Source organism: Aythya fuligula, chromosome 4 (genome assembly GCF_009819795.1).
Source record: "Aythya fuligula isolate bAytFul2 chromosome 4, bAytFul2.pri, whole genome shotgun sequence".
In the NCBI taxonomy this organism is placed as follows: Eukaryota; Metazoa; Chordata; class Aves; order Anseriformes; family Anatidae; genus Aythya; species Aythya fuligula.
Window position 1 is genome coordinate 70,997,129 of NC_045562.1, and position 21,058 is coordinate 71,018,186.

General features: G+C 42.6%; 1 protein-coding gene across 1 annotated transcript in view; it reads left to right on the top strand.

Annotated features, from left to right (window-relative positions):
• Window positions 1–391: 391 nt before the first annotated feature.
• Window positions 392–21,058, top strand: part of KDM3A (lysine demethylase 3A) — a 29,198-nt gene continuing 8,531 nt past the window's right edge. Inside the window, exons 1-14 of the mRNA XM_032187256.1 lie at window positions 392–679; window positions 3,237–3,392; window positions 5,186–5,296; window positions 6,872–6,974; window positions 7,821–7,945; window positions 8,263–8,335; window positions 8,421–8,509; window positions 10,675–10,826; window positions 12,207–12,778; window positions 13,906–14,107; window positions 16,473–16,687; window positions 19,775–19,927; window positions 20,061–20,156; window positions 20,501–20,628. Of these exons, the coding sequence (XP_032043147.1) occupies window positions 509–679; window positions 3,237–3,392; window positions 5,186–5,296; window positions 6,872–6,974; window positions 7,821–7,945; window positions 8,263–8,335; window positions 8,421–8,509; window positions 10,675–10,826; window positions 12,207–12,778; window positions 13,906–14,107; window positions 16,473–16,687; window positions 19,775–19,927; window positions 20,061–20,156; window positions 20,501–20,628 (2,346 nt within the window). The 5' untranslated portion in view covers window positions 392–508. The remainder of the gene's footprint in view (window positions 680–3,236; window positions 3,393–5,185; window positions 5,297–6,871; window positions 6,975–7,820; window positions 7,946–8,262; window positions 8,336–8,420; window positions 8,510–10,674; window positions 10,827–12,206; window positions 12,779–13,905; window positions 14,108–16,472; window positions 16,688–19,774; window positions 19,928–20,060; window positions 20,157–20,500; window positions 20,629–21,058) is intronic.

Genomic DNA, 21,058 nt, shown 5'->3' on the forward strand with positions numbered 1-21,058 from the left:
GCCACCCGCGGGCGCCTCCCCCTCCGCACCAATCGCGGCGGGAGGCTCCGCGCCGGGCAGCCAATGGGCGCGGCGGGCGGCGCGGCGGGGGGCGGGGCTAAGGAGCGGCGGCTGAGGCGGCTGAGGGGGAGCGGCGCGATCGCGCCCGGCGCTGTGTGGAGGCCGCGGGGGGGGCGGGGAAGGGAAGGGAAGGGAGGGGAGGGGAGGGGGGGGGAGGCGTCGCTGAGGCGTCGCTGAGGGGAGGAAGCGGGCGAGGCGCGGCTGAGGGGCGCTCGGCGGGGAGCCCGGCCGCCTCCTGCCCCCCTTTGCGAGCTCCTGAGGGGGAAGGCAGGAACAAAGAGGCCGCGGGGGCCTCCGCTTTGACGAGGGGGGGGGGTTCCTGCCGGCTGATTGATTGATTGATTAATTAATTAATTAACGAGGTGTGGGGGGGGAGGGGGGCGTGAGGAGGGAGGCCGCTGCCTCTCCGTTGCTTCTTCGGCCTCGCCCTCCCCCTCCATGAGTTAAGATGGTGCTGAGGCTGGAGGGCAGCTGGTCGCTGCTGGTGGGCAAGCGCTTCCTCAGCCTGCTGGGCGACGACGAGGGGCCCTGGGACACGGAGCGCGTGGCCGAGTGGCCCTGGAAGGCGGGCAGGATCCGCGCCGTCTCCCACACCGACATCTCCAAGCCAGACCTCAAGGTAAGCGCCAGCTGCCCCCACAGGCCTTCGGGGAGGCCGCTCGCCTCACGGAGTCCCGCTGCGGGCTGTGAGGCACACGGGGTGTCAGACCCCACAAACACCCCCTGCTTTTGGGGCGGAGGTTGGTGGAAGAAGGAGAAAGCCAAACCCTGTGAGCCTCCCTGCCCAGCTGGCACGCCGGCTGAAGTGCCCCAAGGTGCTGGCACTGTTGCCGGAAATGGCCCCGAACTCACTGGAGGTGGTTGTGTTCCACCAGCGCCTTCAGAACTTTTTCTCGTGGCCGATGTGCAGGAATTACCTCCTTGTGCGTTCCCCAAGTGTGCTTGGAGACCTCGCTTGTAAGCGACTTTCTCCCCTGGAGGTGCTTACGGAACCGAAATGCTCCTTTTTGGAGTGCTGGCATTTCTTTCTTCTGCTCTGAAGGAGCTGATAAGGAACAAATGGTTCTGTTGTCTGCAATCAGTGCTGCAGATGTAGCAAATCCGTGCGTGGGGCTGGAGGCTCGGAGACTCTTCTTGCATGGTGGCTGCTTCTTGATGGTGATTGCTGGTGGGCTTCTTCTGTGCCCCATCAATTATTGCAAGCTTGGTGTAATTCATTAACTGTGTGTTCTGGGGGGAAATTGGGAGGCTTTGACAGAAGCCTGTAAGCACCTCTTTAGGAACTGTAGCCAGGAAAGCTACCTGAAGTATTTTTAGGATATAAAGTATTTGCTAAGGCCAAAACTTTGGTACAGTAACAGAATCATGGTACTCCAGTTCATTTCTGCAAGGGATTTGGGCGGGCTGTCCCATGACAAGTCTTCCCATTAAAATTGTTTCCTTATTTTTTTAACGGGGAGAGTTTCGTGACCTCTGGTTAACCGAGGAAGCACCTTTCTGAACAAGAAGGAAGCTCAGCTTTCCATTTATTTTTTGAACGTGCAAACTTTGGGGGGTGTTGTGGAGAGTCCCGAGCTGTTGGAGGCTGAGCTTCTGGTCCTGTGTGTGTACCTGGGGTGGAGCTTGCCCCACGGGGCCGTGCCCGTCCCTTACTTGCTGTGTGGAGAAGGATGTTGTTGCAGAAAACTTCTTGAGGGCTTTCTCTGGGACTAAAAGGGAGAAGGAGCAGGTGCTCTGGGGGACTTCAGTGCTCCACTGAGTGCCTTGTAGTTGGTTACGGTGCTGCCAGAAGAGATTAACTTCGTGTGTTCTGTAGTAAAAGCGTAGAAGAAGTGGTGAAGCAGACAATCGAGGCATAAAGAACTTCTTGTTCCAAAATACGTGCTGCCTCCTTCCCTCTGTCTCAAGGAAGAGCAATGTCTAGGACCACCCGAGATAGTGATGGATTGAAAAAAGCATCCAGAAGAGTAGAAATCCTTAATCTTTCCCGCCTTGCTTCTCACAGAACGTCAGGACCGAGCTCCAGAAATGACCGATTGCCTGTGATGTTGGCAAGCCTTTTCTCAACCGTATTTTCCTGCTTGAGCAGTGTTGATACTGCAGCCAAAACAAGCCATTCTGGTTCTGGTAGTTGTGCTGTTTGCTTATCTCTTTCACTGTTTCCGTGAACTTCAGGATGCCTCAACTCGGTTCTGCACCCATCAGGGCTGCAGTTCCTGCCTGCGATCGTGCCACTCGGCGTGCGTGCTCTTACTTGCCTCTCCCCTCGCAGGGAAGCTGATCGCAAGGGGAAGTTTCTAAGATTCGCTCAATTAAAGCTTCTCCACTTCTAGGGTAAACGAGCTAGGTGCTATATTTAGGACAGTGATATTTCCTGGGAAGGAGGAGAGATCTCTGAAGGTGTCGTTCTCTAGCGAGTTATTTAAATTCCTGTAGCCAGGCAAGGTTTTATTTGTGGTGTGTTTTTTGTTTTTTTCCCCAATCCTTTGATCATCTCAGTGTTGCTTATCAAAGAATGGCAATGCCACCTCAAAGAAGTTGGCCAAGAAAACATGTTTTTAGCACAGTGACAACTGCTTTCCTCTTGAAAAGTTTGTATACGTGCTTCAGAGATTTGTGGAGATGAATATCAATTAAAAGCAGGCAGGAAACAACCACACTATGTAATTTCATCTCCTTTACTGGCTTACTCTCGCTTGGGCTTCCAATAAAATAACTGAAGTTTTTCTTTGGGACTCTTATTCTGAAAATATTTCTGGAAGAACAACTCATCAAACGCCCTAAATATAGTGGGCAATGCATGTGCTACTGTCCTACGCAGTCCTTTAAAGGTTGTTTTTGCTTGTTTGCTTTTTTTCCCTGACTGTAAACACTGGTGGGCCAGCGAACTCCCCTTGATCAATAGAGGGCTTTTTGAGATGGGAAGGTCATCGAGTTACATAGCAATGGGAATGTTTTGTGTGACAGTAATGATGACGAGCCAATTAACTTTAACTACACTTAGAAACCCTAAGTCAGTCTAGGATGCTTTGATGATCACTTAATTGTGTGACAGGAGGGCAATATTCTTGTTCTCATTGTGTTTCTAATTAATGTTTTAGAAGAAAATGTTGTTTATGATGTTTATCTTGTATGGGATGGAATATTAAGCTATTTCCTTTCCTTCCTTTCTGCAGATTTGCGTGGAATTTGATGATGAGTCATGGGAAAAAAGAAGATGGATAGAGGTCTACTGCCATAAGATGAAAGCATTCCTGGTGGAGCAAAAGCTGGTGCTGGCCGAAAGAAGAACTCAAGGCAGTTCTATAACGCCTATCCAGTGGCCTGCCATGGCAAGTACACGGTTGGCCTGACTCACTTGGGCTCTGCATGGCCATCTTCTAAGCACAGGGCTTTCTGCTCGCTACTTTTATCTTAGGTTCTTTGTACTGTGCCTCGAGTACTGTTAATTCTTCAGTAATTCATGATCTGAGACAAAAATAATTTGAATGACTCTTACGTGATGGCTGTCTGCCACGGCTCACTTGCGAGCTCTAGTTTTTGTGCATATAAATACCTGAGCTACACCTCCCAAGCCAGAAATGGAAGCCTCCTGCAACTGCCATGCATGGCTGGCAGTGCAGATCAGCTGGTGGAGGTGAACGGAGGATTTTTCTCTGCTAATGTATGCAGCCAGTGTAGTTTTACTTGGCTGCTTTGGGTATTGCTACTCCTAAGCTAGTTGTGCATGTTAGCTGAGGTTTGTTTTAAGCAAAGCTGATCTGAACAGATACTCGCTAGATACAGAGCTAAACAGGGTGGGAGAAGAAGTGGAAAGAGGAGTCCTTAACTTTATTTCCTTCCCCTTGCAATAATATCAATATATCTACTACTAGATTTTGCTGATATGTTCTGAAATTCTGCTTATTTCAACTTAGCTGTTGGTTCTTTACGTGCATCTGAACAGTTCACATCTCCATTTTATCCACAAGGTTTCTTTCCGTGGTGTGTTTAAAGGCTCAGTTCATGCAGTGTACGTGTTAGGTAGCTCATCGTAGGAGTGAGGTGGGGTAAAGTAAAGCACAATGTTGGAACTTACCTTGGCAAAGATGTTTTCCCCCTTTCCTACCACTCAAGGGAGGAAAGAAAGGTCACAAAAGGCATGTGGGGATTTAAATAAATAAATTTTGATTACTGCAATTGATTTGAGTGTACAGGAGAGTATGTTTCTGACAAATAGAATGGCTTTGCAAAACTTGTAATGCCCAGTAGCTCCTGGAATGCTTGATTTTGCTCTTACAGTGATACTGCCCCTTTCCTAGTGCTGTTGTAACTGAATTTAAAGCAGCAAAGGGGAAGAAAATCATTCTTTGCGTGACCAGTCCTTCAGAAACCCCCACACATACTCTATCAGAACAATTTTTTCCTCCTCTTCTCTTTTAAATGGGGCATAAATGGACCTTTTGCATAAGGGGGAGTTATTCTTGCTGCTTGTGATTTTCCAGGCACCAAATGTGTACCCACTCAGGGCTGTTAGCTAAAGGGCTAGACAAAATTTCATGTTGTACATATTAAGAAGAGTTCAGAAGCTTCTTAAAGTCTTTGTTTCGTGGCTGCTCTTAAAGCCTTTGGTTTACCTGAAGACAAGATCGTTGGACTGGAGTGGTATAACTCTGAGGCTAAGTCATCATTCATGCCTAAACTAAGGCTTCGGTATGTTATCAGTGCTGTGTGAGCTTTAAGAACTCATCTGCAAGCCCTGCAGCAGCTCTTCAGTGCTTTGCTAGATATTCTTCTGCTCTACCATGAGGAGAGGTCTTCATGAACACGTCCCCAGTTGGAACTCCTCATGCTAGTAAATTATTCATGTTAGGATGAGTGGTTAATGATTGTTAATGACAGCCACCTAACGTCAATTCGTTACTCTTTCTAATAAATGAAATGAATTTCAAATATAATCCAGTGACTTCTTTATTAGGCTTGTATGAGAAAGTTTATTATACACTTACTTTATTTCAAGAGTTACATGTAGATGGGAGACCTTAACAGGGAAACAGATGCAAAACTAAAATCATTGTAATTAAATGAACATGAGACATGATGAGGTCTTACTCTGCTCCTAAGAAAATGCTTATCACTTTTCTAGACGTACAAATCCTTAGTGGACAAAGCTGGTTTGGGATCAATGGTGTCGGTGCGCTATCTGGGCGAAGAGAGATGTGTTTTTCTTTCTAAAGACCTTTTGACACCCATCCAGGTAACTTTGTATGGCATCATAAACGTGACATGTAAACCTTCTTATCTTGCTGTTTAAGATATCTGAAGTTAATGTGTTCTAAATGCAAGGCTTTAAACGGGTAAAAACTTGGAGTAGGTGTGTACTGCCACAACTCATAAATGTCAATTCTGGGTGTGGTGTGTGTCCAGGTCGTATAGCACAGCTGGATGAGGGAGGGGAGTGTAGCAGGAGAGAGATTCAGCTCAGGTGGCAGCAGTTGCATTGTGTTGATGGCAGGGGAAAATCTGGAACGTTTCCCTTTTGTGACCGTGGCTGTGAAAGGAATTGCAGAGATGTCTGGAATAAATCTTGCTGCTCAATGGAAACACATGACTTCTAATCTGAAACAATTGTGGAAGTGGGCAGGATGTAAACGAGGTGGTTGAATTATAATGCCTTTGTTGAGCACCAGGAGGAAAATTTGTTAGTGAAAATTAGGCAGAGGCAGGCTGAAACAATTGCCCTGCGTGGCTGACTGGTCAGGCATTATGAGGAATAGGATCTGCTGCTGGGAAAGGATTTAACCTTTCTAGAAAAGACCCTTGAAACCCTGAATGAAATTAGTAGAAAGTAGAAATTAGTCCCACGGAGAGCCCACTGGTAGTGCCACCATTAATGTTCTACTACTTTAACTTGTCACCAGTCAGCAAGTAGACCACTTATTCTGAGGAACTAACAAAAACCGGCCTTAAAACTAAATGCAAGTTGCAGATTGTCAGCTTGCCTGCGTTGGCTCAAAAAGCAAGTAAAGATTTCTTTATATGGAAGCCTCATCTCAATATTGCAATGGAGAAAGCTAATTTTCTGGCATCTTGAATAACAGTTCTCTCACTGCTGGCTCTCGAGCCTTCTGCTTCTTACAAATACCAGAGCAGTGCTTTGGATATTAAAAAAAAAAAAAAAAAAAAAAATCATTTTTTTTCTTATTGGTACTCTGAGCCATTGTTAAAAACTTGCTCTCAACTTCCGATTTAGGAATGCTGAATGTTGTTGAGGAGCTTATTTTAGTTAAAAATAGAAGAGGGGATGTAAATACATGGTGCTGAATAATTATGAACAATTTAGATGCCTCTGTTTTCATTCATATGACTGTTTTATAATGTATAATGGTGTCTTGACATGGCACTGGATCCAGGCACTATTGTTATAAAATAAATAGAAACAAAACTCAAACTATCTGCATTTACAGCTCTTTGGGACTATTATAAAATGTGTATCCACTAGTTCTAAGAACCTGATCCTAAATTAGTTCAGTTAAACTTAGTTCTCATTAGTGACGTAGTAAAAGTCAGATTTTGTTCTTTAGAGCAATATTAAAGTGGATCTGGAGAGCTACCTCCAGGCTGGCTTGTTGATCGTTGTCCTAGGTTAGTGGTAAGGAAGTGATGTCTGGGTTAATAAATATGATATCCTGGGAACTGAAGGAACACGGAATAATGAGAAACTTGTTGGGCATGTATGAATTGCTGCTATCTTGTTTCTAAATACTCATGCCTCTTTGTTAATCAGAAGCTTTATCCTTAATGCCAACTTCTATATTTTGCTTCTAAATAGGATGTGGACAGTTCCAGGCTTCATCTTAAGGACGATCAAAATGTTAATGAGGAAATTCAGGCTTTGGTGAAGAAACACTTAGATGAAACACGCTTGGTACAAGGTATAAGCATGCTCTGTAGCAGAAAATTTCATCAATAAATACCGAAATCAAAAGGGAAATCTTTGTGCTGATGGTGGAAATTATAATAATCCATTCTAGGAATTAAAGCTTTTTTATAGAAGAAAATATACTGATTCTGCTTTTGCAGCAAAGACTGAATTCCCCACGATTCCTCACATTTTCCAATGTTAAGTCCTTCTCTTGTAAGAGCAAGTGCACAATTTAGGCGTGTGTAGGTGTCCTGACTCCTGTGAAAGAGATATCAAATGTATAGCTCACTGAAATTACTGGGAGTTACTCGCTGTCTTCAAGTAGTGTTTTTTTAAACTTCCAAAGCTTTACACAAAGGCTGCTACTTAGTCAAATTGAAATTGTTATCTTTAGATTTGCTGGCCTCAGATTCTTGCTTACGGGTAGATACAAGCGTCTTTGTTAGTCATGTTTGGTTATGCAAGAAACATCTTTTGTGGAAAGGAAAATATTACGGCTTAGAGTTGTCATCCCCAATACTGGAAAGGGGAAAATTCCCCATCTAATCAGAGAATCTCTGCTTCCTTGTCCATTGATCTGTCTTACTGTCTGAAATTTGGAGGTCAGCCTGGCTCCTGCTGCATGTCTGAACATCCAGGAAGCTTAATTGAACTATTTGAGAGAAGCAGATAGCTGGAACGTAGATTATCATGCTCTTATTTTCCTCCCTCAGCTATGTGGAAGTTGTCTCAAGGTTCTCTGTCTTACTTACTCATCTTGCATCCAGTACTGTTGGCAAATTCACATTGATACCTGGATAACGTGTTGGTCTTCGTGCACCCTTTTTCTGAAGCATTTTTTCTTTTATTTTTTAAGGTGGAAAAAATATCATTGGTTCAAAAATTAGAATTTATAGCCTGGATCCGTCTACCCAGTGGTTCACAGCAGTCGTTGTGAATGGTAATCCAGCTACACGGACTCTAGAAGTCAACTGTCAGGAGGTAAGAACCAGCTGAGGTGGGCTTACAAATGGAGATGGGGGAACAGCTGGGGTCTTCTATTTGTATCCTCACCAGCACAATTTATAATTCTGTCCTTTACGCTTTAAGCTAGGAGGAAGTAGGGATCAGTGTGGTGCAGTGCAATCTGTTACCCCAAAGTGTTTCTGCATTACTTCGTGCTGCTGGTAGAACTGTCAAATAACAAATGTCAAGTATCTAAGCATAGTCTATACCATAACACCTAAGATAAATAAATTCAGACTGTAACTTCCACCTCTAACTGACTCCTCTGTTGTTTTTCTTTGTTTCTTTCCAAGATTCCAGCTTTAAAAACTCTCGATCCAGAGTTAATTCATGTTGAAATCATATATGACAATAATGGAAAATGTGGTAAGAGCTGTTATTGTTTGTACTTCAGATACCAAGTTGGAAATTTGTGCTAAAATGGACTAATCTGGATCACTTTCCATTCCAGATAAATCTAAAAAAATTGGGGGCGTGAAAAGGAAATCCACAGAGAATAGTGGAAGCGTTGATGCTAAACACACAAAATCTTCTCCCGAGGTAATGTCTTACCGCATTATGTGTGTCTGTGTTATGTAACTTAGTCATGTCACTTCTCAGAATGGCCTTAAATAAGGATTAGGTATGAAAGTGGAATAACGAACCTAATCCCTGGGAGGATACGTTGTGTTCACTGAAACTTGTCTAGGCATGGGTAGAAACATCTCGCGTTGCAGTAATCAGAGAAAAAGTTACTAAACCTTGAAGGTCAGGTTTTCATTTTCTGAATTGTTTTCTGCCCCCTCCTTGCGCTCAGGCATCAGCCTGCCTAGTCATGTATTTTGCAATGCAATTAAGCACATGGCACTTCTCAGGTGCGTAGCCTTTGCTTTTTGCCTTCATTCTCTAACTATTTAGTTTTGTACTTAAGCCCCAAAACTCTAGCGACACTTGCATGCTTTGAGGATCCAAGCTACACAGATAAAGGTCTGGAAGAATGTTGTGTCAGTACAAAAAGGGAACATGGGTACCTGCATGCCAATATTTATTTCTTTTCTGAGTGACTTGGGAGGTATCCATCCTAAGAAAGCTCCCTGAAAGGCCAAGAGAAGATCTAGGTAATTTTATATAGAAATGTAAACGTCAAATACTGGCTTGACTAAAGAGCAGTACTTCAGACTTACCCTATACTTTTGCCCAGGTGCTTCAAAAATCACATTTTAGGTGGGGCTAGCCTTGTGGAAGCTCTTCGGTGGTGGTAGTAGGGGATATTTTTTGTGTGTTTTTGTTTTGGTTTGGTTATTTGATTTTGATTATTGGTTTCTGTGCTGAGTCAGCATGTAGATCTAGTTACTGTCTGGATATCATTATTAGAAATCTTTAACAGCTTCACAAGGATGCAGCAGGGAGGTAGCAAGTACAAGATAAGATTCCTCAGTGACAAGAGTGATCCGTCTTGTATTTGTATTTTGAGGAAGAGTGTTTGTGCCACAAATCAGCATGAAGTAGCTCGCGCACCGCAATCATCCTCTGCTCGTGTTGTTGCTATAGCTCATGCTTGAGTACCTTTAGTGTCTTTCAGGCACTCAATTTGCCATTCTTGAGCTTTCTGCACATTCAGCCATTGAGCCACTCGCTCAATGCATACAAAGCCAGTCTTTATTTCATATTCCAAATGTACTACAGCAGAGTTACCACCATCTGAATTCATGGCTTGTTTTTCCTTAAAGCGGTGCTGCTGTTTATTTAGTTCTGGTTTTCTGGTCTGCCTTCCTTCTAAGGACTGGATCTTTTATCACTTTTTTACTCTTTGGGAAATGTCTCGTAAGCACTTTGAGAAAATAGTTGAGTGTAGTTGGATAAGGAAAATAAGCTCTATTTCTTTGATTTTGGTGGAGTGAATGTGTTGGATAGGTAAGCTGAAGCTATAACTTGTTTTTTAAACTCACTGTGTGATAGCACTCTGACTTGTAATGTGGAGTTAATAAACCCCAAGGTTTTTCTGAGAGCTTGCCTTGATGTCTGACAGCTGTGTTGTACAAAGCAGAAAGGAAATATTTTAGAGTTGATGTTAATGAGCCTGGTTTAACTTGCAGCAGTAAGTTGAGCATGTGGGAGTGGGCTATGGGTTTTGAGAGCTGAGGAGGGAGTCTCATGGAAAACAACTGTTTCTAAGGACTCCTAATTCGATAGGCCTGTTGTATTCCTAAAAGAACTGTAGCTTTATAAAGCTGGATACTTAATCAGCACAAGATTTCTTTGCTTGCCACTGTAGAATCCTGGTGCAAAGACTTTCTCCCTGCAGGGAAGTTCATGTATAGATTTTTGGTAAACTCTAACTTCACAGTTCTAATTTTCCCTGGGATTTCCAGAAGAGCTCTGAAAGCTGTTTCTGATTACTGTAACCAACTTTGAAAGATCTTTGCACTGGTGGTAACAAGGAAGAGCAGAGCTTTCTATCTTCCTTTCCACCTTAATGTTACACGCACCACCTGAAGTCTATGGTGGTAACTGGGAGGAGGGGGGAACAAATTAACAGGAACAGTGTTTCTTGGAAGCTATAATGTTTAAAAGGGCTTCACATCTTTTGAACCGAGTGAGGAATGGTCTTCAAGCTTTTAAACAATCACTAATAAACTTTTATTTTTAAGCTTAACCTTGTAAAGCAGTATTTGTTTTGGTGGTGGTGTTTTAAGTATTTAGAACTGTTAAAATCTTTCTTGCAGGTTTCTCAGAGTCAGGGACATGTGCGGTCAGTACCAACGGTGTTTGGTGAAGCATTGCTAGGATGTACTCCTGCTAATAAAGACCAAAGGCATCAAGGCTTGCCCCTGCCAGCTAACTCTCCTCCCAACCTTGGTGCAGAAACTCCTCAGGGGTAAGGAATCAGTTTATGGTTGCATGGACTATTCTCCTCCAAAAATAATTCAAGTTCTTAGAGTAAACTCAGAAGTAATTTTTACGGAACTGTAGTAACTCAAGTCTTCTGTAACATTGGCATAGGAAAGTGATAGATTTAATTGCACTGGGTATGTAATTTTCTTGCTTTTGCCGTGTGTGTTGGGGGGGTGTCTTTAAATCGAAGTAGTCGCCCTTCAGTGTTGCAAGCTGGTGTTCCTGTGTCATTGTGCCCGTCCACAGTTGAATGAAGTACAGGAGGACTTCCCATGGTGTCCACTGCTTGTCAGACGTGTCCCCCACCTGCCTTCCTGAGAAAAACTAAACAGGACACCTTCAGGCACATTTCTTGTAGGCTGTTTGCTTACAGATTAAGTACAGGTCCTCAATTACATTTCTGTTCAACAGGTATTTGTGTTGGCTCTAAACTTATTTGTTATCTGTCAGAGCCCAGAAAATATCCAGTGGAGCTTAAAACCTTTCAGTACTGAGGTTACCACTCCAAACTTTCCTTGTACAAATTTGAGCTGATGCTGTGTTTCTGTGATAAAAGTAACTCTTAAGAGGCATGGTCAAGGCATTTTTCAATCAGATCAATCTCTCAAAAATACAAATTTCTACAGCAGCTGTGACGGGAGGAAAGGCAGTTGGGGTCTGAAATGAAAGCTGTGCTTTATTCGGCTTTCTGACTAGAGCAAGTGTGGGAACCGTACTGTAGCATGTAACTGTTTTTTCCTGAGTGCAAACCACAGCTCCTTTCCAAAAGCAGAATTCGAAGGTTACAGTGTGGTGCCTTTACCCCCAGTTCTGTCACAAAGATTTATATACTTAGTACAAACAGCGTGATAGCTGATACACAGAATTTGTGTTTCCTTTACAAGAAGTGGCATTGGCTTGCAGAAAACGTGACTTTTCATCTGATCTTATTGTGGGGGAGTAGTTTTACTGTCTCAACATAGGCTTGTTGTGTCAGCCAGAAGCACAGTCCCTGCTGAAGTTTCTGGAGTATTGGAGCCTTCTAATTTAAACATGCATGTGAAATGTGTTTGGTTATACAGTTACGTGGAGAAAATGCAAAAGTAACTTTAGTTGTGAGAAGGTAGTGGAGTAGCTGCAGTAGCTAAATGTGCGCATCTGTGCTTGTACAGTTCTATCGCTTTGTTTCAGCTCTTAAAAAATAATAAACAAAAATCGAATGCAAATCTACTGAAAATCGCACAATTTTATGTCTTCGAATGTCAGAATTAAAAGTATATGGTTAAATTTCTTTCTTCAAGATCTAAACGTGACTGGGTTTGAAGAGCTGATGCTGTGGTTTGTTTGATACCTACTTCTCTAAGTATTTTGTCTTATGTTTCAGCACATGTAGACGGAGCTTACCAGAAACTCATCCTTCTTGTCTTAATGCTGGAGTTAAACCATTGAAGGACGAATTGATGGCCTTCCCCAAAGTGACGTATATATCTAAAGAACAAACGCAAAATCCTAACGATCAAAATGGTAAATATACCTCTTTGACAACCTCAAGATCTTCGTCTGTGACTGATTCAGCTAACGGAAAGGAAACCAGCTTGAAAAATACAAACGAACTTCTAATGAAGCCCACCACAAACTTTCCAAAAGAATGCGTTTCTGCAAAACAGATGCAACACCTTAACTCTCCCGTAGCAATACCAAGAGTCAACAGCACTGCTGAACTGCAGAGGACTTTAGATTGTCGGCCCTCAACCTCCGATGCTCATCTTCTCTCTCTTCCTGAGTCTGGAGTTAAATCGCAAAGCAGCTGTAACAGCCAGAACAGCCAAAAAGGAAACAAGATTGACGAACACGCAGACATGGAATTCTTTATTAGGAGAAATTCAAGTGAGGCTCTTTTTGAGAGAAGCGAAAATGAAAACTTCTGGACTGGAAGTGCCAAGATCCAGGATAATGGCAAGTATTTTTTAAAACTTGCTGTCATTTGAAAGTCCTTGTGGTTTCTGTGTGATGTCATACAAGTGTATCCTTTGTAACGTACACAAAAACAGTAATTTAGACTGTGCGAGCAAGTGATCTGGAATTTGAGTCATTTGTGGGCTCTTTCACAAGGTGAATGCAATAAAACAGGAAAATATTCTTTCCCGCAAAAGGAAAAAAGGACTAATAATTCCTAGAAACAAAGTTTTTTTTACAAAATATCTCCAAGAACAGAATGGCAAAACAGGTTACAGGAACACAGTTCTGTTTGGGATGCAGAAGCTGATGGTGTAATGAGGCTGCTTTTTTTAGCTGTGGCCCTGAATTTTGTAATTGTAATGAGAAGTGGATGTTCTCAACAAAGCTTTGTTCAAAAGGGACTTTCCTTTGACTTGTCAAGAAGAAAAATTAAAAAAAAAAAAAAAAAAAAAAGGCCACTGTGTTATTTGTGGCCTGGTTCCACTTGCTATGCTCCAAGTTTTCCATGTGTGGCAGGATGGGAATTGCTGTAGCTGTCACCAGGAGCCCAGCTCCTTAAATGTGTCTGTGCTGTGTGTCGGTGCAGCTGATCGTCCTGCTTCTGGGAATCTCCCTGCACACCCACCTCTTTCTTTCCAATCTCATGTTGCTTGGTCTTGTACTACCACGTGCTGTTCCTTAACTAAGGTGGGCAAACAGCCAGCCAAGCAGTCACTGCTGGGTCTCACCTGCAGTGTGGGAGGCAGAGAGACGTTTGGCATCTCCTATGGTGAGCTGCTGAAATCCACTGCACCTTGAGGGCTGTGAAATGGATGGGTACTTCCGCCCTCAGTACTTTTGAAGTCTCCATGCTCAGATACTCCAGCCCTGATAGTGGAAGAAGTGCTTTTGTTGGAAGCAGCCACTCTTTTGAGATAGTTTTCTGTGAGGGGTGAATGGATCTGTTAAGGTTGGGTTCCCAGGCTGTGTAACTGGACTATGTGGGTCTACACGTTATTTTGTTTCAGTGTAATGTGACATGTACAGGAAAGGTTGACACAGGTCTGTTTCATGACAAGACCTTTGCTTGCACCTTTATATGATGAGCTAATTAGTTGTGTAACTCTCACTGCTCTTCCCCACAGTCATGGTCCGCAAGTCAATTTTAGCAGATGCTGCTAAGGTGAAGAAGTTGCAGCAGAGCGGAGAGGCGTTTGTACAGGATGGCTCCTGCAATAACATCGCACCTCACCTGCATAAATGCAGGGAGTGCCGCCTGGACAGTTACCGAAAGAACAAAGATCAGAGAGAGTCCACTGTCTTCTGTCGATTCTTTCACTTCAGAAGGTAAGAGAAATATTAATTGCGTAGATCTTGGTGGTAGTTAAACATGAAAAACAAGTCACTTGTTGGAGTTGGCCATCTGTCTTGTTATTTCTTCTCTCCAAAGCTGGCTGTTGAGTGCTCACTGTTAGCTATAACGTGGATCTTCTTTTCCTGGGCCAGGTGAAGAACAGCTTTGTGGTTGACTTGTTCCCATTCAGGGCTCTGATTTAAAACTGCTGGCTGTCAGCGCGTAGCTGTTAAGCTATAAGGCCAGGATACCTAAGCAAGGAGGGGTTGCGTGTGTTTTTCTAGCACTTAGAAATCTTCTAACAACTTAATTTGAATAGAAAATATTTTGGCAGGAGTTTGAGCTGTTTGTTTTGCTATTCTGGGCTGAATGCCAGGGGGATAACTGGAGTTTAGTTTGAGTGCTTCAGCTTGGTTGTACTGGAGGTGCTATCGAGAGGTTAGACTCCATGCTTGTCCCCCAGGGATCAGCAGTGGGACACGTGAAATGTTAGACACATTTACAGCTGGGGAAGAGTTCCAGTAAGTGACCGTGGCCTTTCAGCCCAGAACAATAGAAGAGTGATGGGCAAAGCCCTGGTTTCATCTTGTGTTTTGCTCCATTTTTTTTTTTTTCCACTTCATGCTTGGGAGTTTGTTTCTCTAGGCTTGCTATAAAAACACTTAATCAGCATGCTTACTGGGTTTTGAGGAGAGCAGGTGGGGAAGGGGGGCAAGGCAACTTTGAGGAAAACCCAGTGAGCGCTGAGTGCTGTTTGCTTTCTCCAAACCTGATCTGCAGCTTCAGATCTTCCCCTCTGTGCCTGATTCTTATTTTTATTTGAGCTGAACAGTCAAGGCCTTTGGTTGTTTTCTGTCTTCAGTTCTTAAGCCACCATAAGGAACCCTTTCAAAAAGGGCTTTAAACTGTTATTTGAAGCACATCTGTAAGCCCAGGGTGGATGTTGTCAAACTGTTGTGTTTGGCTGTTTTTAACATGTCCTTTCCTTTGTTTTCAAGCTGTATAAATTTTTTCCATGAACTGTTTGATCTCAAGTCCAGATGTTGCGTGCCTCTACTTATTTTCCCCCCAGCCATCTAAATTTTGAGATATGGACTGTGTTATGTAGGGGAAAAGTAACACTTCTTATATAAGAGAAGAAAAACAAATACCACCTCCCACAAGGGAGACAGAAAGCTTACCAATCCTTAGCTCTACTTCTGATTTTCAGAGGAACGGGTTTCTTTGGGGGTGTCTCTAGGTAGAAGAAAGAAGTTCTATGCCTGAAGAGCTTTTGAAGAGAGAAAACTTGAAAGCAGAAAAATTACAGACGTTTTATTGACAAGAAAATATTCTTTTCCATTGTTTGTTTCTTGAGGTTTCTTTCTCTCTTCTTCAACACCCAAAAAAAAAAGCAGGACGTGTAGCTGAAAGCTTAAACACAAAGATGCGTTACTAATCTGTGATTTATCCTCCAGTACAGATTTACTGTAGTAAGTCTTGAGATAATTGTGGCATTCGTTGAAATGCTCAAATGTGTGTAACAACACACCATGCTAATTCATCTTTGCAGAGTAAAAAAAAATTGAGACTTGACTGCAGCTGGATCCTTCAGTTCACAAGTCAAAGTGAATGGAACAATCCGTGTTTATTGAACATGAAATCTGCGAAGTCTGAAAACTGCTGTTCTCTGTAATACCAGCCACCAGCATGTTTCCAGGCCACTCACAGTGATGCAGTGAGCAGGTGTTGTCATCACAAGTCAGATTCCCTCAATAGCACTTAATAAAAAGATTCCTGAAAACATAAGCATAACTCTAGATCGCTTTTTTACTTAATAACCTCCTAACAAGTCCAGATCTCACTCTTTCTGCCTGTCAGAATCACTCGAGAATATATCTTCAGACTTTGCTGTAGAAAACGGATGGGTTCTTTGAAACTTTTTGGCAGCTACTTCAAAACCAATGGCTACTTTAAATATAATGTTTTTAAGTAACACTTGTGTTCTGAGTTGTACCTGGTTCTAGATGAATCCCTTACTGTTGCTTCCTCTGGATATGATCCTTAAAGCAAGCACAATTTTAAAATGATGTTAACCTGATAATTTTAGTGTGATTAAAAAAACGTCTTTAGAAAGCCCACCTTACTATAGAAACTGTTATGAGTCTCCTTTTCTTTAAATGAACAGTATATTAAACACGTCTAGCACTTCTGACAAGTGTGTTTAGTCATGTCCTTTGCAATCATGAAGTGTTCAACTCCTTGACACATGGTGTACACGTTTACAGTGTAAGCATTGACTCACTGGGCCGAATGTGAAGTAATGAAATATTTGAAGTAATGGGCTTTTCTCTTTCCCCCCACCCCCTCTTTCCACAGGTTGCAGTTCAATAAGCATGGGTTACTGCGTGAGGAAGGCTTCTTAACTCCGAACAAGTATGACCCTGAGGCTATCAGCTTGTGGCTGCCTTTGTCAAAAAACGTCGTGGGTCTGGATCTGGACACAGCGAAGTACATCCTGGCCAACATCGGGGACCACTTCTGTCAGCTTGTAATATCTGAGAAGGAAGTTATGTCTACGATCGAACCACACAGTAAGAGCCATTTGTGTTTAAAAATATCTCTATCTTAACAACTTGATGTGAAACTTCAAGTTTTTGACCTGTGTGAAAATGCATTGTAAGTGTTTGGAAGGGCCATTTAAGACTTGGGTGTTGCCCTCTGCTCTCAGAGGAAACCTAAGATCTAGCATGAATTAGTTTTATCAGCTCTTTGCTCGTGGTGGGGGGAAACCATAGTTCTACCCTTCTTTGTCAGAAATACTCAGTTTTCGTGTCACAAAGAAAGCGTAGAGCTGTTATGAAATGAAGTGTTTAAAAAAAAAAAAAAGGCTACAGCAGCAGGCAGCTGACAACCAGCTATTTTTAGCATGCAAGTAAAATAAAGCTTTCCTGTTGAGTGCACAGATTCTGGTAGGTTGTTTTGCTCCTTTTTTGTTGTTTGTGCATTACGGAGCTAACGTTGCCTGTAAGGTCAGTAAAAAAAAAAAAAAGCTTTCTCCTCCATCTAAAAGCAGAGGACCAATTTCCCGTAGGTCGGTTTGAAGCAGCTGTGAATCCAGCCCTACTGAGGACAGCCCAGAGATGTTATTGATGGGGCAACTGCTTTTAGAGCTCTGTCGGTGCAGGCAGGGCTAACCTCAAAGCGTATTACAGAGCTCTTTGGTCACATCAGAATCCCTCTGTAGCAAAAGTGAGCAAACAATCACTCCTCAGAGTAGAATGGCTCTTAAAATTGTGACTGTGTGTTGTTTGGTTTTAGTTATCGTTATAACTAGATGACAGAAGCAATACAGCTTAGAAAACTGTCTACCCCGGTGTCTTCTGCATGTTGGGTGGTATAGGCATTACGTAAACGTCCCGTCACTTTACCAGTCACTCCAAGGTTTGGAATAGAAGAAAAAACCTGAACATCATTGACTGCCTTCAAAAGGGGAAGGAAAGACTTGAAATATTTCAGAAATGCTTGCTGTGGGGTCCTGCCCCGGGCTACTTGGAACCTGGAAACTCTGTTCTTCACTTGAACTGGAATGCTTTCAGGCCTTTGGAGTCGGTGTGTCAATAGCTAGGGTGACAGATACAGACTAAAATATCAAAACAGCTTTGGAAGGATGAAATCTGGGGGGGGAATTAATGAAACAAAGGGTGTAGATGTGTATTTTTAGTATCAGATAATGCATGTTAGCATATGTGCAACAAATACACTGCTTAAAACAACAACAAAATAAACATGTCAGCATGTCAGTTCTGGAGTTGATTTCAAAGGAGCAAAATGTTTTGATTTCCTCTTTGTTTATAGCCCTAGTTGGTGTGTGTAAGGGAATTGAATTTCATGAAAATGGAGGAGATTTTTAATGCCCTGGCTAGGAAGGAAATAGTTTAGTGTCTTAGTGTATGTCTTAGTAGTTAGAGAGAAGGGTTGACTCTGAGCTACTGCTTTTAAGGTGTGGGTAGAACTGTTCGTGCTTGATATTCTGCCAGGTGCTGCAGAATTTGCTGCTGATGGCAGGTAATCAGTCTGACATTAAAAAGAATGCCGTTCACTGGTGGAAAAGATTCTTGGAAACAGGCTTCTGGACCCAGGTATGAGGCAGCTTGAGTAAGAGTGACTGTGAGGAAAGAATTCGGGATCATGTAGCAATAGAGAGGATAGGGCAAAGAAGGCCTTAAGGCAGGGGTGGCAGGTATGTAGAGCCTTAAGACAATTGTGAGGGAGAAAGTGATTTGGGAGAGTTTCCTTAAAGAGTTCCTTCAGTGGGAAAAGCACACGTGCATTTGTTGCTGTGTAGGGAAAGATTGACCAGTGGAGGAAGAACGGCTTGGTTAGGTCACACAGCTCTTTGGCAACCTCGTGCAAAAAGGAGGCCTACGGAGAGAGAGAAGGCAGGGCCAGGTGACAGGGAGGAAACAAAATAATGGGAGGAGAGTAAAAGGACAAAATCGGGAAACTGAAATGTCAAATTATATATAAAATAGAAAAAAAAAAAAAAAAAAAACAAGCCTTCATCCTTTGTTTGGGGAATTAAAGGATTGGCATAGAAAATAATAAATACAACACAATTTTAAGAAGTGGAGAAGAAAAAGAAAGGAACTGGTGACAGGCCTTGGGTTCATAGAAGAATCTTGAAGCAAGAAGTGAAACAACTTTTACCTCCTGCTATGAGCAAATTGTGCCAAACTATTCTACTTTCGTTCCGTACATAGTTAATGAGTAATATGCAGAGGAAAAGGAACTTTTCACAAATCCTGGCACGTTTGTGTTCTTTTTTTTTTTGTAAAGCATACTTTAGGAGGTGTTCTTTCATAGCTTGCTCATAACATTAAGAGACGTGGCAGAAAAGTTTCAGAAGTTATGAGTGTGGAGGAGGTAGGAGGCAGAAGCTGTTTCTTGTCTAGTCTAGTTTTCTAGCTGTCTACATGATGAAACGTAGTACAGGCATAAATGATACGTACATAACGCTGCCCTGGGAGGGCCCGCAGTGTTTTGGAAGACACTTGGCATCACTGGGGATTTTTTATGGGATCATTGGGGATTTTTTTATGGGAATTGGTGAAATGACTTGAAGCGAGAAAAGATGAATTATTTGGGTGTGTAATAAACCTGAACAGAACGGTCAGTTGCACAAATCAGAGAACAAGTGAGCAGGTAGCTGTTCTGAGGAGGTCTGATACACACCATAACATGTAGAAAACTTACTGAAAGTGAGAGAATGCCATGCTGTCTGTACTACACCGTAGAGGACAAGTCCAAACTGACTGGCAATCTAGACATTAAGCCTAGCTTGCTAGTAGCAGCTTAGGTTTCTTTTTTTAGGGCAGCTGTGGAATTTTCCATTAGGAGAGTGTCAACAATTCGCATGTTAACATGAGCAAAAGCACATCAGGAGTCACAGGTGTAGTTGGGTGCTGCGAAGGAAAAAGCAAAATGATCTTGATTGCTCAGACTGTTCTGGGTGTGCTTTTTCTGAATCTGTGACTACAAAGGATTTGTTTTGGGATTCTAAAAGAGAACGAACTGAGTCCTTCTTGTATCAGCAAAGTATTTTAATGTTGCTATATTTAGCACTCAAATTTTGGTTTTGTTTAAACTTAACACTTTGCCGAACCTGTCGATTACCACAGAACAGGTAGCCTGGAAGCGTGCAGTTCGTGGGGTTCGAGAAATGTGCGACGTGTGCGACACCACAATCTTCAACCTTCACTGGGTCTGCTCCAAGTGTGGCTTCGGTGTGTGCGTCGATTGTTACAGGATGAAGAAAAAAAGCCTCCATGAAGGTGAGAATGCACATCCTTAGATGTGCATCCTTCCCCTTACACAAAGGGGAAGAGGTGGGTAAGAAAAGCTGTAGCTTTCCAGAGGAGGATGAAAGGCGTACTAATAAAACTACTTAATGGTGCTGTTTTACAGATGATGACTCAGATACTTTCTCCTGGTTTAAATGTGTGAAGGGGCAGGTACATGAGCCGGAGAATCTAATGCCTACACAAATAATTCCTGGAAAAGGTATTTAAAATACTTGATTGGGAGGGGAAAAGAAAGTTGTTGGCTTCTGCTGTCTTTTGTATGTTGTTGATATTGCAGTAAGCAACTTTTTTGATATCTAAAGCTAGTTAAAGCTTGGTATCTATTGTCAAAGGGTTTCACTTCATAATCTGGAACAGCCTGTGTACTTGGTACTATTCCATTATCTTTGACCTTTACACGTGAAGTTTTGTGACTTCTTTGTAAAGATGAAGTGTGTTCCTATGCTATTGTCCAGCTGCATGGTATATGCAACTTTAAAAATGGTACTGAATGCTGAGTGTTCTAATTAAATGTGAGCTTCATTAATTACTCTTTTCCTTCAGCACTCTATGATGTTGGTGATATTGTTCACTCTGTACGAACAAAATGGGGAATAAAGGCAAATTGTCCCTGTGCAAACAAGCAATTCAAAGCACTATCAAAGCCAACTCTAAAGGAGGATTCAAAACAGGTATTGCTACCATTTCTCTCTCTTGTCTGTGTTCCTGAAATAATCCCTAGGTTTGCCTCAATCTACCCATATCTGAAGTCAGACTTGGCACAGACGTGCCAGTCCTGGCTGCTGCTGCTGCTAACCTCACCATGTCGGTTTTTGTTCAGTGGCTTTAAGCTAAAAGAGAGTAGGTTTAGATTTCGCTATAAAGAGGAAATTCTGTACTCAGAGGGTAGTGTGGCACTGGCACAAGCTGCCTATAGAAGCTGTGGATGCCCCATCCCTGGAAATGTTCAAGGCCAGGCTGGATGGGGCTTTGGGCAACCCAGTGTTTTCCAAAATATAAACAAATTAATTATTTCATTTTGCAAAGAGTTGCAAGAAAGCAGTGTCCTTTAAATTATGTATTTTCAATTTTCTATATACTTATTTGTAAATTTATTTTGAG